The 16,935-nt window shown below is 39.2% G+C and overlaps 1 protein-coding gene across 4 annotated transcripts in view; it reads left to right on the top strand.

Moving 5' to 3' along the window:
- The first annotated feature begins 5,407 nt into the window (after positions 1–5,407).
- LOC149167846 (exocyst complex component SEC6-like) overlaps positions 5,408–16,935 on the top strand; it is a 504,852-nt gene continuing 493,324 nt past the window's right edge. For 3 of the 4 annotated variants that reach the window (XM_089433197.1, XM_089433196.1, XM_089433198.1), the window contains exons 1-4: positions 5,408–5,593; positions 5,733–5,942; positions 6,154–6,192; positions 6,619–6,707. In XM_089433197.1, coding sequence (XP_089289323.1) covers positions 5,802–5,942; positions 6,154–6,192; positions 6,619–6,707 — 269 coding nt within the window. In that variant the 5' untranslated portion in view covers positions 5,408–5,593; positions 5,733–5,801. The remainder of the gene's footprint in view (positions 5,594–5,732; positions 5,943–6,153; positions 6,193–6,618; positions 6,708–16,935) is intronic. The other variant, XM_089433194.1, reaches the window with a different exon arrangement.

Here is a 16,935-nt window from a genome sequence, read left to right as displayed (position 1 = left end):
TCATTGAATCCACTTGCCCGACTAGAACATCAGGGGTTTGGTGGGACTGAGAAGTCTCACCTGTCTTTTCCTTCATCCCTTGGACTTGTGCCTCCAATAGCACAACTTGGTCTTTGAATTCTTTATTTTTTATCAGTACATCATGGAGCTTCTGCTTTAGCTCCCGGTTCTCCTTCTATACCTTTGCCAACTCATTTGTTTGAATGGGATGTGCATCTCAGACCTTGAGTTTCTTTTTCATGGAGGCTATCTCCCTATCCTTGTCCTCCAACATGGTTTTATATTGCTTAGAATCATGAGGATATGCAGCGAGGTGAGTGAATTTATCCTCTAGGTTTTTTATCTTGATTTTCGTGGACTTACATACCATCCTTTTATACTTCAACTAGTTGCTCGCCTTGTTGTACAACTCCTACAACTTCTTGTCTATAACATTAGTTTTGTGAATTTATCTACGCACCACATGAGTCACCTACATATTCAAATCCATGATATTTGTGTATGGAATATGATCTGCTAGTAGTGACATTTAATGAACTTCGTAATCTTCCATGGATTTGACTATCTCTACCTTGGACTGTAACACCACCAATTTGAAGATTCCCCTCATGATTCAATGCACTCTTAACTTATATTTGGGGAAGTGGCTAGTTTTATGCTATCCTTATGTTTCTCTTCCTTTATTTGGTTACCTTCTTAGCCATCTCTTGAAATTTCTCTACTATTGACACTTGTCCAGGCTTGGAGACCTCACATAATTCTGTAGCCTTGGATGCTGACATAGCAGAGGGAAGATGTTCAATAGTAAAATCCTGCTTTGACTGGGCTGCCAACTGGATGTTATACAACACTAGTGCCTGTGACTCTGTCTCATCCTCCTCCTCCTCCTCCTCCTCATCTTCTTCCACTTATTCTACCCCAGCTTTCTCGGAGCTAGGCTGCCCCCCTTGATCAACGTCCATAGGCTTTGAAGTGCCCCTTTTCATCCCTGAGAGGTGGGAAGTGCTTGACTCAACTATATGTAAGATTTCTTTAACCTCTTCCCAAGTAGATTTATTGGCATAAACTTATACTATGGGATTTGTGTCATGCTTATGATTTTCTCTGTCCTTATCCCTTCTCATCTCATAAATGATGTTATGAGGGTCATAGTTCCATGCTCCGACTTGTGGGAAATAAAAACTTTGCAAGATCTTCTCTACGAGATCTAAGACATTCCTTGAATTGACAAAAAATTGGCCCACCTAATGAGGGAGGTGGAAAGTTACAACTACTTTCTTGGAAGTGAAATGCACATTATCATTGTTGAACCTTTGCCAAATGCACTCCATTACAAAGATGCGAGGAGTCAAGAATGTTGGTAACTAGTAAGGTTTTCCTTCCAATCCATAAACCCTGATGACTATATATTCTTGGAAAAGGTATCAGTCACCTTTTAGAGTATCATGAGTGAACTGCAACTTCTCTTGAAGGAACTGGGGAGATCTATGTAATGGTTTACCATGCAACAATGCATAAACAATTGACATGCAAGACAACACATATTTGAAGAAGCCTTAGTGGTTGACCATGAGTAATCACTCATAAACATGTAATAGAGAATTATGTTCATCCACCATCTTGGGCTTTAGATTTTCAAGGCAAGAATACTATTGGGGAATAAATAAATGGACCAAGTAGGATTCATATCGGAAAGACCTCCCTTCTTCAAATTCTATCAGCTGGGAATGTATCTCATTGGACAAAAATTGTGGAAAATCAAATTTTGTACAGGCCTTGGTGCCCGAATTACATAAGGTGACTAAGAAATCTAAAATCATTTCAGTTTCATAAACAATGGTACTGAGACTGGGGACTCGGGAAACCATAGAAAAACAAATATTCGACATAGCATCAAAGGCAATGATGGGTTAGGGAGGATGGCGTTATTTGGATTACTACCTTGTCTCCTTGAGACAAGACAATAACTCTTTGATCTAGAAAGTATTGGCTGACGCATCAGGATACAATTTCTAGAAAGTGATATACTTGTTGGACCACCACCAGGACCAAGTTTGATGCAGATAAATTGTTGTGGTCCCCTATTATATCGCAAGTACTTTGCACCAAGTTAATAGCCTCGTTATGTCATAGGTAGTTATAAGCGGGTCTCGTACATTTGCATCACCATCATAGAAGTCAGGGTCTTTGATTTTATTAACCATTGGGACATCAATAGAGCTTGGAGTAGATGAGGTGGCCATTGAAATGTAGGACTTGTTGAAAGGGGTCAGTGGACTGAAGTGAAGTAAGGAAAATAGTGAGATTTGCAACTGTGACTAGCTAGCCAATATACAACTACCACGTGGCTTGAGGGGATTGGCTAGTGAGGTGGGGGGAACTTATGTAAAATTTCTAAGTTGTGAGACTGGTTGGCACACACAAATGTCAAATTAAAGGTTTTTGAGCAACTTGAGCTCGAATTTGGCAAATTTCGAGGTGAATTTAGCATGTGAAAGAACTTAGAAGACTAGTTGGGTAAAATGAGGAGTTTATTTGCCAAGATAAGAATTTTTCACAAGTTGAGCACTTTTCTTCACTCGGAAGGGTTAAGGTTTGTTGTAAAACTTAAATTTGTCCAAATTCGACTTGAGCGGGGCTTTTAATAGGTGAAATCCATGAATATGAGGTGAATTATTGGCTTGCATTGTGAAATTTAGGCTTAAAGGTGTGGGAATGAGCAAATTTGGTTTACGAGTTTGCCGGATGAGTTGGAAGTTGAATAGGAATGAATGGCAAAAAATGGGCCCCCGTTCCCTTTTTATAAAATAATTTGTCTGAGATGTGTCAACACCTCATTGGGCACAAAATTTGGGCTTACATCATGCTCGCACTGTGATGATGTCAACATGATGAGGGCTAGCTCATGTGTCGGGTGCTGATGTGGTAGGAGGGCAACGTGGAATGGTTTGCGTGGCAGATAGGATGACCTGGTGGCTTGGGTGGTTGTTTGGCATGCATGGGATTCCCGTATGGAAGGTTGTGTGGCGCGCTTCGCATAGTCCCCAAACTTGCATGTGAAAGTTTCTAAACGATATTGGGGGCACGAGAGGGCGCCATGTGGCCCTCTTCGCACCCCTCGACCAGGTTAACATCTAGGCAGGTTGGTGGTGTGGGGAGTTGTGGGCTATTGGATCAACCGATGCACTCATTGTTGGATTTGCACGCAATACAACTCTCCCAGCGCGCAATGCAACACTCCTTGTGCGCTCGCTAATCCATCATTGTTGTTGCTTTGTGTCGGTGCCCGCACATCTGTCCCCACCTGCCGACGTTGTCGGGCGGGATTTTGCCCAAGTCAACTTGTTCTTCTTTGCATTGTTATGATCCTTTTACTGAGATTGGGCCTTTGGGTCCTCTAGAGCTTGGAGACTTGAATAATTCTTCACGAGAGAGGCATTGATCCTAACAAGTTGTTTTTACGAGAACTCCTTAATGGAGTTATTAAAATGTAGTATGATGTTTAGAGTGAGGCACCATGCTACCACAAGGAGACATGTCTAAGCTTGAACACTACTAAAGAGAGTGGAGTTACTACCGGTTTTTTAGGAGAAATAAAGAAAACTGGGGTAGAATGAAAAGCAAGGAAGGTGCGAGAGAGAGGCTAGAAGATTCATTCCATTTAATGCATGCAAAAACAACAAAAAATGAACACACTACCTACCCCTTTACTTGCGGTGAACAAGAAAATGGGAGGAGGACCTTAGAGTTTATTGATTAGCCTAAATGAGCCAAAGCTCTTAACTAGGTTTTGGAAGCAAACTAGCAAAGCAAATGGAAAACTACTTGTACCACAAAAAAAAGATACGAAATAAGCAACGAGGAAGGGAGATAAGACTTACTTAGCTACTACTTAACACATATAGTTGAGTCAAATTCCACTTGCAAAATAGACTTAGATATATCATCTCCAAATATAAATATTGAAATGAATGAGTCAAGCAATCAACCACACAAAATATTTATCTCTAAGTGCAAATATGGTGACCCAAGTTCCCTCACAAAATATTAACCCTAAATGTAACCATGTTAACTTAAATGCTCTCACAAAATATTAAACCCTAAATGTAGGTTTAGTGACCTAAGTGGTCTAAGTTAAAATATACATTTGTCAACAAACTATGTTGGAATCTCCATTGGGTTGGTGATGTTGGTTGACCAAACTGTGGGGATGGGATGAGGCTAAAGTTTCCCTGGAGAAACCAACTAATCCACTAGGGAAAAGGTCAAGCCAATTAAGTAGAGAACCTAGTGAGGAAATTGTCAACTAGGGGAGATTTAAAGGATATCATATATTAAAGTAGTCCAAGCATGTGAGTAGTGAGAGCAAGAGAGCTAGATCACAAGTTGAACATCAATTTGGTAGAGTTTCAAAGTGTAAGAGAATAAACAATAAGACCTTTAGGATATCACTTAAATAGATTTGGAAATGTCTCAGGAGCATATGTGAATGTTGTCCTTGTTGTTAGACAACGTGTCTTTTACGTTTGAAGCAATCGGTAACATTTCACTATGGAACTGCTAGTTCCATGGGGTATTTTAGGAAAATACCCTAGGGTATGAAAAATTAACATATTACACCACCTGGAAAAATTAAGCAGGGTTAAGCGGAGTTTGACCATGTGGTTCCTTGAAAAACTTGCCAAACACATGTAGGGACATTGAGAACCCAAAATGAGACATTTCCAATTAGCCAACAACCAAATCAAAGGTAGAAGCTTGAGATTAGTTTAGTTAATTGGAAGATGTCCCAAGTTGAGCACCTAAAAAGCCCAACAACGACGAACATGTGATGGAAAGTAAAAAGAGATAAAAATAAGTAAACTTTAATACTAAACATTTAGACAAAAGATCAATATCATACATTCGAATTATAAACAATATCATACATTCCAATTATAAACAAAATGATTAAAAACAAATCTAAATTTATATCAATCACAATAAAGAGAAATTCAAAATTATTATTATCAACACATATGTTAAATTCAAAATTATTATTACTATATCATTAACACATATGTATAACATTAATTAAATTATGTATAAAAAATAGATAATAAATAAAAAATAGATAATAAATACTCTACCGAACACACATACACAAAATCCATACTTTTTTTTTATAAAACCAAACAAATAAGTATTCTACTCCTCTTTACTATAGTACAATTAGTAAATAAATTTCATCATAGAATCGAAAAAATTTCAAACATTTTGATATTTTATTAAGGTACAAGCTCAATTTTTAATAATATTGTATTGTAAAATGGTACGGAATCAATTTTTATAATTTTAATTAATATAACATTCAACATTATTATCTCCCATAAACAATAGGTATAAATACACGTCACGAGAAGTGAAAGTGAGCTTATGCTATTTAGCATTTTCCTTTCTTTCCTCATACTTTTGGTTCCGGATGGTGGGCCGAAATGAAACCTGTGATGTAATGATTTCAAAGGAGAGGGACAGAGTACGAGTCAGCAAAGCAGGGCTGCTGGGACTGGACTGACTAACTGCAATGGTGGAGATTGAAATTGAAACTGAATAGGTAAGACGAAAATAAGGAGTAATTAATATATGGTAAGCCATTACTTTAGGTTTGTTGACTCTCTTTATTCCGACGCGCGATCGATGAAATCAGATCGATTTCAATGCAAAAAAACTCATCAAAATCCTCATTTGAGCAGAGAAGCTGTTGCTTGTCTGTCGGTGGGGCATCTCATATACCAGGGATCAGAATCAGCATAATAATAATAATGATGACGATGAGACCACAGGAGGACTTGGGCGTAGAGGCAAAAGAGGCGGCTGTTCGGGAAGTGGCAAAGCTGTTGCCCGTTCCCGAGTCCCTGGCATCCATTGCTTCCATTAAAGCTGACTACGCTCTCCGCCAGCAGGTAACCGACACTACTACTCTGCTGCTCAATCATTGGTCCTATCCCATCCCAACAGGGCTCCCCAATCGTAGGTCCTATCCCATACCATGGTTTTTTTCATTGATTGATTGAGGTTGGATGGAGGGGCAAGGGCAACTCACTGAATTATACGAATCGAATCTGATAAGTTAACAAAATTTCTGTCTTTTAATATCCCTATTATGTTATGCAGGCAAATGATGCACAGCTCAGCGTCACTGTTACGACGCAGGTACCTTTTTTCTTCTATTTTCACAGCATACTCACTATTGATTTATAATCTGTAACTATTGATGCGTAGACCGCGACATGACCGTGCGATAGATCGCCATTCCGATAGCTTTCTTCTCTCATCACGCGAGTTTCAGATTTCTTCTTATTGCCGACGAAAATTCATACACAACGACAATGCACACTTCTCATCTAGATATCTTATGGTTTTTTATACGACAAGCTAAATCAAGTCATGGAAGAGACAGATTGATTGGTTTTTTGTCTTGAAGATCAGAAGGATGAAAAAGAGGGCATTTAACCATGAAATTATGTCGGTTTTTTCTTTCTGAAAAAAAAAAACCATGAAATTATGTATCTTTCCTAGCTATAGCCCATAACATATATGTTTCTTCTGAATTCATCGTGTTAATTTCTCATATTGCAGGTTGAACAAGCCCAAGCTGGAATTGAAGCACTCTCTGCATCTCAAAAGACAATTCAAATGCTTCAACAAAATTTTCTTCTTATTGACAAGTACTCGCTTCCCAAAATTTAGGACACTTAAATGTTGTTTCCTTTAAGAAAACTTGATTTGCTTTGATGCATTCCCATCTACTGTTCTCCTGTTACCATTTCTAATTCAATACATAACGACAAAATTTTAAAAAAATAGTCACCACTATAGCTTCATTAAAAAATAGTCACCACTATAGCTTCATTGTCGGGGTTGACAATGCCATCTTCAATATTGAATTATATGTCACAAAGTGTGAAGATATTTAGACACTTAAGAGTTAGTTAAAATCAACCTAATGTGTCTCTAGGTAAAGTGTGTTTCCTTAGTATGCATCAATATGTATTTGTAGTTATGTAATCCAATGGTCATAACATATTCTAGACATAAAGTAATCTGATGGTTCATTTTCTGCTCGAGACTAATGGCTATATTGATATATGGCTTATCGCCTAACTAGTACATGATCTCTATGTAAAGAGCATAGAGGGTCATATGCTAATGATCGGTCTTGAGAAATTCATATGTAAAATGCTTTCCTTTTGCATTAATATATTGCTTCAGACGGCCGCATTGGTTGGGGCCATGGACTATTTCATCATTGAGGGTTTTAAGCATGTACTGATTTTTGATCTATTTATGTGAGTGGTTGCTTAAGGTGTTCGACTTGTTTGGAAGTACATTTTTTTATCGAACACCAAACGTATCCATGTGGCATGGACAACGAATGAGAGTCCAGTGGAGTTGTATTATGTGTTACATTTGTACTTTATCCTTTGTATCGTGTCTCTAAAAGAAAACTATTATCTCCATATATGTACATCTAGGAGACTTGGTCAAATATGATCACTTTTGACCAATTTTGTAATCCCATATATATTTATTACAATATAGAGTGTACAACATTTACAATTATGACAATCTTCTTTGGATATTTTCATCATTCTATTTGAAAAATGCAAACAAACAATAACATGACAGAAGTAAATGCCATTAAAATTAAACAAAAAGAATTCATAGCAACCAACATTAACAAAGGAAGATGATGCTGGGATTAGGGTGGTGAAACCCCACCAACATGGAAGAGTATCACTTTCAAAATGACATTCCATACGGGTGTATTTTAAAACCATAGAAAAGATTACATTATATAATGTGAGACCCTTCATTTCAATCCTCATACAAAGAGGATACAAAGAAACACCAAAGAGACACTATCATAATGATCCAACCTTTTGAACCATTTTCCAATAAAGGAAATACATTTAGAAGATATCTCAAACAAATGAATATTTTCAACACTCCCACTCGGCAAAGTATTTGCAATGAATTGCAAATTAATGTTCTCATTGAAGTCTCCTTCATCTTGAAATTCTTAGCCATGTCAAATATTTTTAAAACAAGTGCTTGGCAACTTTTCTCATATGGATCCAATACCTCGATCGCCTCCACACCTCCAAACCCAACACTAAACATCAAAACATAAAAGGGAATACTTTTGCCCAAATACCATGCAACTCTATACTCTTGATCGACGGGTTGAGTATAGCCTCCTTGTTTGTGCAAAATGAAATCATCTATCGTCACTAGTTATAACTCCAAGTTATTGAGTGGAGAGAGTTTAGTTCAAACTCAGTGAACTTAGCAATCACTACTACTGTTCTAAATTAGCACTTGCCATATATAGCATGGTCAAATTGCTTAAAAGGAGGATGAATGAACAACCTGTATCATTCTTGTATGCACAGGTTTGTGTGTGTGTGTGAGAACATCTTGTTGGGAGAACGTATAAAGGAGGAGCCTATATGCAAAATTAAGAGGGAGACTTCCTTGCAAACTAGTGCTAGGATAGGAGGAATTCCTAAATAATAGGAGCTACTATTGTGCTAGGAAATAGGAGCTGGATTGTGCAAGGAAGTAGGAGCTAGGTTGAGAGGATTGTAGGGAGCTTCAAGCTTAGTCCAAGTTGTGAGAACAAGTGTGTTCTCGTGTAAAAAAATATTGTCTTGTAAGAGATTCATATGCTTAAACTCTTTCAATAAAATTTTACAGCAAGAAGAGGGTTTTCCCAGTTGGGTTCACTAGAAAAAAATTATGCTCTTGTGCGATTGTGTTCTTTATCTTTGTGTTTAATTTTGCTGCTTTATTGTTGAGAAATTCTATGTCTTGGTGAAAAAGGTATTAGTTTTTAGATTGTTCATCTAGCAATTGCAAATTTTCAAGAAAATTCAACATGATATTAGAGCAGAGATTTGCATAAAGACCAACACACAGAAGGGTCAAAGGAGGCTTGTCCATAGAGACTTCGGGTCAGTCAAAGTATGAAAATTCCTTGAATGCAATTAACTGGAGATTTATCTTCTAACTGTTAGCAGTTTATTTGTCTTTTGAATTAATATTTGACAAATAACAATAAATTCACAATTGCATTCTTCACAATAAAACGTTGCAGAAATATAAAATACAGATCTGAGAAATAGATGCACACACAAAAATAACACCGTTATTTTTGGACAATTGTCCCTGGAAAAACCCCAAAGGGAAAACCAGTGCAGCAGATGAGGTTTTATTATTTCTTCAGCAAATCCAAGAGTACAATGATCTACTTGCCAATCTGGCGAAGCTCGGGCAATCTTCTACTAGAAAAATGTACTGGAAGACATCATTGTCTCCCTCTGCAACTGATTTATCCATTCCTAGCTTGCTTGCACTCTCCCTCGCCACTCACATTGCAGCCTAGAAATGCGCATTGCCTGGCTGAATAAAATCATACAACCTCGAAAATGTTTTTAGGAGAGACGTCTAGCCTCCCTTTGCCTCTAGAACCAACTCGCTGTGCCAGGCAATGCGAGTTTCTGGGCTGCAATGTGAGTGGCGAGGGACCTTGATCCTGCAACTAGCAACTGAAATGTCGAGGGACCTTCGGGACCTTGATCCTGCAACTAGCAACTGAAATGTCGCTCTTCCGGCAACTTGCACGGGTAAATTGGCTAACTCACATTGCTGTATTCGACCTCCTCTATAGATAATTCAACCTCCCTCTTTCTTGTCTCCCAGACACTGGAAATATTGAGGAAATCTTCCTCTGGAGCTGATCCCTCGCTCCAATGCTTTCCCTAGCTTCAACTGCGCCCTTGCTGAATACCTGCAACTAGGTAGTCGAATCGCTCAACTCACAAATGATGCCATCTCCAAGCCCTTTGTCTTGCTCTTATAATCTCTCATTGGAGTCTCAATGACCACGCTTATATCTCAACCAACGACTAAGATTAATTTGACTTCATCAATAGAAGCCTATAGAGCAAAATGAAACTTCCTTAATCAATTAACTTTAATCAACCACTTTTCCTAAGACTTGGGAAATAATTGAATTGTGTCTAATTAATTTAATTAAGGCATCTCCAAGTTTTATCTCGCGAAGCCTTTTCTGGGTTTTTGAGATCTTGTGTTCCTTAGCCTCTTAGGCATCATTTGAGACTAGAACACTTGTCTGCTACTACCAAACTCCAAAAACCTACACTCCCTCTTAGCAAGGAAGGTGTTCTCCTCTATACTCATATGTTCTCTGAAGTAGATGAACTTGGCTCTCCCTAGAGCCTTTGTGAGTATATTAGCTACTTGCTGGTCTGTGGGAACATATTGTAGTCAAACTGCTCCACGTTGTTGATGTCTGACATTTGTAAACCCTTCTCCCTTCACATCTTCAAGCTGATCTGACTCCCTGTCATTGGAAAGCACTGTGAAGAAAAAAACACTTTGGCAAACACTATCCAACATGCTACTGCGTATACTCTGATCTCACACTGTTGATGTCTCTGCGCTACCTCTACACTGCTGCCATCATTGCACTTGTGTACTGATCTCTCAGAACTTGAAGATCAAGCTTCCATAAGGTCGCTCCCTCTGAAGCTAGACTCCCTCTGAGTCTCAAACTGTCACTGATCTACTGTGCCTTGCAACTAGCTCTACACCTGTCCCTTTTCTCTGACTACGCTACCCTGGCCCTACACTATCTCTCAAAGTATCTGATTGCGCCTTGCTAACACTTTGATCCTCCTGCTATTGAAAATACATGGGCTCTCTTAGCAAAGGTACTAGTCCATGTGAAGAATGCGTGACAACTGGATCTGATCTACTTATCAAGCCTTGCATGGCTAGATCTAGACCCCCTATTGCTCTTCCCATGGACCCTGCCCGATCTGGCATACTGGAGTATCATACTCCTCCATCTGAGGATAATGCTGCAAACATATCAAACTCATCCTCCAACCCGGCGGACAAGTCATCAATCTTTGTTGAAGTTGCTGTATGCTTTCCCTTCTTGTCCTTCCTCCTCTTTGGACACTGGGTGACGTAGTGACCAAACTCACCACAATCAAAGCACTTGACCTTCGACAAATCTTTCTTCTTTTCTCCTTTAGAGTCTCGTCCTTGGATGGGACCCTTCTTCGCTTTTCCCTTCCCTGCAAGAGTGACGTTCTCCTCCTTCTCTACCTTTAGTCCCTTGCCATTGTTGCTAGTGGTGCCATCTACGAGATTGAGCCTCAACTCCTCTTGAGTGAAGTCACTCCATAGGCGCTCCCAACTAGGAAGTGTGTCTCGTCCAGAAATTACTTGGACAAATGTATGCCACTCCTTGGTGAACCCATTGAGTGTTGTGTGCACCAGCTCACTATATGATGGTTTTTCTCCAACAACTACAATTTAATCTTTGACAACTTGAATCCTAGTGAGATAGGATGTGATGTTCTCGCCCTTCTGTATCTTGACTGTCCTCAACTTCTCCTTGAGAATCATTTTCCGATTCTCAGATGGATCTTGGTACAACTTCTTGACGGCATCCCACATGTCTTTTGTTATATTCTTATCTACAATATGTGGGACAATATGATCCCGAACTTCGTCGAGGACCATCCTCTTAGCTTTGGCCATATCCTGCTTGTACTCACGGTACTAGATAGGATTTGTTGACTTAGCAACAATTGCTGTCACAAACTCCTTCAGACTGTGCTCTTCCAATAAGAATTGCATCCTGGCCTTCCATATGCCAAAGTTGGAGGCTCTGTCCAGCCTGTCTTGATCTTTGAGTCTTGCTGTGACCATCTCTGCGAAACTCAAAAACTGGAGAAATAAACTGGGAAATATCCTTCTCCTTCCTGCAATTAACTCGACCTTCTCCCTGCTACTCGTGCTCCTTCTAGAATGCGCAGACCAACTCTTGGGAACTTCGCACCTGCCTCCAGACTCCTACTCGGAACTCGTACTTCACTCTTGGGGAACTTACTCTACCTCCAGATGTCCTTCTCCGGTACTAATACACGTACTACTAACCTTGAAGCATGCACTGAATGGAATGGGAAGCTCGCACTTGCAAATCGCTTTACCTGCTACGACTTTGTCTTGCTGGAAATCACAACCTCTTGTCTTGCTACTGGAAACCCTTTGAGAATTTCTGGAAATTCCCTTTGTATGCTTTTGTCTTTGTTGCCCTATGCTAATCTACTGTTGCAAAACCCTTGTTGCAAAATCATTGCGCTAGATCTGCTCACTAGAAACCCCCTCCGACAATCCTACTCCCTGTTGCTACTGCTCCCGAGGAAAATCAAACTTTTCCTCCACCCTGGACTGGAAATCGAATTCCTGCCTCCCTGCAATTCGCATTGCTTGGCTGACCTGCACAAATCTCTCTTTGAATTTGCACAAATCTCGCTTCCTTTCGCCTAGAGCCTCTCTGATATGATCTTCTACTTTGATACCATGTGAAAATTCCTTGAATGCAATTAATTGGAGATTTATCTTCTAACTGTTAGTAGTTTATTTGTCTTCTGAATTTATATTCGACAAATAACGATAATTCACAATTGCATTCTTCACAATAAAAACACTGCGGAAATATAAAATACAAAATTGAGAAATAGATGCACAGACACAAAAATAACACCGTTGTTTTTGGACAATTGTCCCTAGAAAAACTCCGAAGGGAAAACCTGTGCAACAAATGAGGGTTTTATTATTTCTTCAACAAATTCTAGAGTACATTGATTTGCTTGGCAATTTGGCAAAGCTCTGGCAATCTTCTACTGGCAAAATGTACTAGAAGACACCCTTGTCTCCCTCTGTAACTGATTTGACTTTTCCTAGCCTACTCGCAGTCTCCCTGGCTACTCGTACTATAGCCCATAAATGCGCATTGCCTGGCTGAATAATTTCTTACAGCCTTGAAAATGCCTCCAGGCGAGACATCTAGTCTCCTTATGCCTCCGGAAACAACTCGCTTTTCCTTCGGGACCTTGATCCTGCAACTGAAATGTGGCTCTTCTGGTAGCTCGCACGGGTAAACTGGCTAACTCGCACTATTATATTTGGCCTCCTTTGCAGATAATCCAGCCTCTGTCTTTCCTATCTCCCAGACACTCGAAATACTGAGGAAATCTTCCTCCGAAATCTCTGCTAATCCCTCGCTCCCAGTGTCATAGGGTTCGTCGAACCTAAACGTTGAGGTCAGAAATTCGGTGAATTTAAAAAAAAATCTTAAAATTCGTTTAGTTTCGAGAAGGTTGTATATGATCATCATATACTACGCTACTCCCTGGCCCCTGTATATAAATATGCCGCGCGCTGCCAAGATTCCTGACCAAACACCATAAGCTAACTGCTTCGCGGAGTTCGATCAGGCCCCCACACACCGAAAATCCCACTAAAATTATAAAAAGATAAACGGAAAGTAAAGCGGGCGTTACGTCATGCATGAGGGCAACCTGCAGTCTTTTTTTCCGTAGAACTTTCCCTCGCCGCCCGCCATTTATACAAAGACACTGCACTTCGTCAAAATCGATAGGAAAATCTAATAGTTTTTAAGTGTGATTTTTAGAAAGTCTTTTGGTTTATTTTTTATTTAAGTTGTAGAGAATTTAGGCTGTTGAAATCACAACCGTTCATAATCTAAGTGCTTGAGAGGTTTTGAAAAGTTTTCTGGTTAATATTTTATCTAATTTGTAAAGAATTTAAATTTTTGAAATCACAATTCTTCACAATTAAAATGCCCCAAAAATTAGTTACTACCTTTTCTTCAAAGTCCCGATTTGGTAGACTTAGTTGAAATGTTAAAATGAGGTTACAGGTATAAAATTATACGCAGGGTTAAATTTATAATTTATAAGTAATAATGCTATGAACAGTTCAAATATTACCATATCGTAATTATAAAATTACTATGTGCAAAGATAAGTTAACATAATTTAAAAATTATATATTTTTACAAGAATTATTTTTAATATATTTTAAATTATATTACATTAACGAAATTAGGGTATTGTTATTTTAAATATTATAAATTAATATAACTTATATTTATGGAAAATTATAAATTTATTGATATAGTATCTGATAAAAATTATAAATATATATTAATTATAAATGAATATAAAAGATTTATGTAATTTATATATATATATATATATATATATATATATATATATATAATTATATACATGAAAGAACCTAATGGCGAACCTCATACAAACCTCATCGAAAAATTCGAACTCGAATCGAACTTAATTGTAATCGAATTCGAATGCGAACCCGAACCATGTGACATTGCTCGCTCCCATGCTTTCCCTAGCTTCAACTACACCCTTGCTGAATATCTGCAATTGGTTAGTTGAATTGCTCAATTCACAATTGATGCCATCCCCAAGCCCTTTGACTTGCTCTTATAATGTCTTGTTGGAGTCTCAACGACCATGATTATATCTCAACTGACGGCTAAGATCAATTTGACTTCATCAATAGAAACCTCTAGAGAAAAATCGAACTTCCTTAATTAATTAACTTTAATTAATTACTTTTCCTAAGTTAGATTTAGGAAATAATTAAATTGTGGCTAATTAATTTAATTAAGGCATCTCCAAGTCTTATCTTGCGAAACATTTTCTTCTGGGTTTTGGAGATCTCGTGTTCCTTAGCCTCTTAGACATCATTTGAGATTATAACACCCGTCCGCTGCTACCAAACTCCAAAAAATAACACAAAGGTGGTCACCGTTATGTGGCTTCTACATGCCCTAGTTAGGGCTCTGTTCAGGGTCACGCTGCCTCTAGTATTCTGCCCAGGTCTGTGATTAATTTGCTAGGGTTCTGTGTGTTGACGAAGGGATAACGGCCTTGGTCGACTGCCTATCTAAAGGGCCGAAGTTCTTTGTTGTGGGAGGGGGGTTGAGGCCTTAATTCGCTGATAAGAAGGTTAAATAAGGGCCTGTTTTATTGCGGATTGGAGGCGAAATTTACCTCAGGTAGCAGCGCAGTAAGGGAGAGGCTTTTTAGGTTGAGTTTTGTAATTACAGACCTAAGGTATGACCGTAGACCTAGCCTTAGATAGCTGAGCAGAAGAGCGAAGTGTTTGGGTAGAAAAGGAGGGTTATGACAAGAGAACAATGAGGGACTAATACATGGAGAGGAGGCCTGTTGAAGGTGACCAAAGTCTGTCAGTGATCTTGACAGTGGGTCGAGGTGTGTAAGGTCTGTGTTTGGGATGTGAGTAGGATAATCTCTGTGGAGCCTTGTTGCTAGTGGAAGGGCTGCCAATAAGACTATTGAGCAACAATGTTTTGTGCCCAAGTTTTGTGATATTGATGGAGCAATATCACTGATTCGTGGCAGCCTTGTCAAGCCCTAAGTTCATTGACTTTGGTGGAGCAGAGTTGATCAATGAGGGCAAATTTTGAAGAGCAAAGCAAAATAGTTCCGTGGATAGTAGTATGGCATTCTTAGGACTAAGGTTAGATCCCAATCTAGAGGGAGCCTCGAATTTTTGTGCATGGAAGATGCGAATCACAATAGTGTTGGAAGATAACGGGGTGGGAGTGTTTGTCAAGAACACCATACTGCCACCACAAGATCCCCAACAATTGGTCCAACATACTAAGAATGATACCAAGGCGAAGAGGATCATTCTAGAGGGGGTCAGAGACCATATTATTCCTCATCTCTATGAGAAGAAGACAACATATGAGATGTTCAAAGCCATCTTGGATCTGTTTCAGGGTACTAGTGATGCTAGGAAGCTTGCTCTCAAAGAGAAGCTAAGAAGTATTCGGATGAGCAAAGATGAGCCCATCGTCACATATCTTTCAAAGTTCTCTTTAGGTTCGAGGTGAGTTACCTGGTGTGGGTGTGACTGTACCAGAGAGTAACGTGGTGAGTTTCGCATTACTAGGACTTCATAGGTCTTGGTATGGTTTCTAGGATGTAGTGAGTGGTAGAGAAAACTTTCCCAGTTGGGAAAGGTTATAGACTGACTGCGTTCAGGAAGAGATCCAGAGAGGGATGAGAGATGGTAGATCAACTCTGATAAAGGATGAGGTGAACTTTGCCTTGGCAGACAAAGGTAGCAAGGCCAAGGGCAAGAAGGGCCAAGGAGAGGCCGATTCTAGTCAGAAGGGCCAAAAGACGGATTTCAGCAAGATGAAGTGCTTCCATTGCCATGTGTTCGAACACTATGCCACTAAGCGTCCTAATCGGAAGGAGGAGTCCAATAAGGATCATATAGCTACATCAACAAATGTAGATGTGTTTTCTGCCCTGTTGTCGCCTGAAGTGTACACCGAAGGTGCAATGCTCAAAGTAGAGGTTGTCACTCTGATCCCTACTCACTCTGTTTAAGCTATCTCCTTAAGCAAGCTAAGGGCGGTAGTCCCTAAAGGTGAAATGGATGAGGAACTTGTTGAGGATCAACAATTTTAGGAGATACAAATGAATATCCAAGCAACTTGATTTAAATTTATGTGGCAAGCGAGATTACTGAGCACTACAAATTAGATTCTTAAGATATATCAATGAGAGACTAGTCCCTTAAAATTAAGAAATACTTGCATAACAAAAATCAATATGTCAAGTTATCGGATAAACAAGTGCTGCAAAGAAATAATGCAAGATCTATCGTAGATGAAATGCAGGATCTAATCTAAAACTAGGATGCAGGATCTTGGTTACTTTTAGTTAAATGCCTATTCTAGGTGAGAGCCTTCTCCTCAATTGTTTTGAAGCTAGTCACAAACAAGGTTGTAGAGAGAAGTGTTGGGGAAGGAGGCTATGGTCTCATTAATGATACCTCCCTAGGACCTCTAACCACCCAAGTGCCTCCGTTCCTACAAGGGATTGCCCACAAGAGAACTGCAAGGTCACCTGTGTTAACTGTGAATGGGGTTTTAACTTCTCAAATTGGATGAAGAAGGTGGCCCTAAATTTCTAT

The sequence above is a fragment of the Pinus tabuliformis genome, chromosome 5_1 (genome assembly GCF_031772625.1).
Source record: "Pinus tabuliformis cultivar Carrire ecotype Pingquan chromosome 5_1, CPIR1, whole genome shotgun sequence".
Taxonomy (NCBI): Eukaryota; Viridiplantae; Streptophyta; class Pinopsida; order Pinales; family Pinaceae; genus Pinus; species Pinus tabuliformis.
Note: the sequence above shows the minus strand (reverse complement) of the source record. Positions and strands in the feature narration are given on the sequence as shown.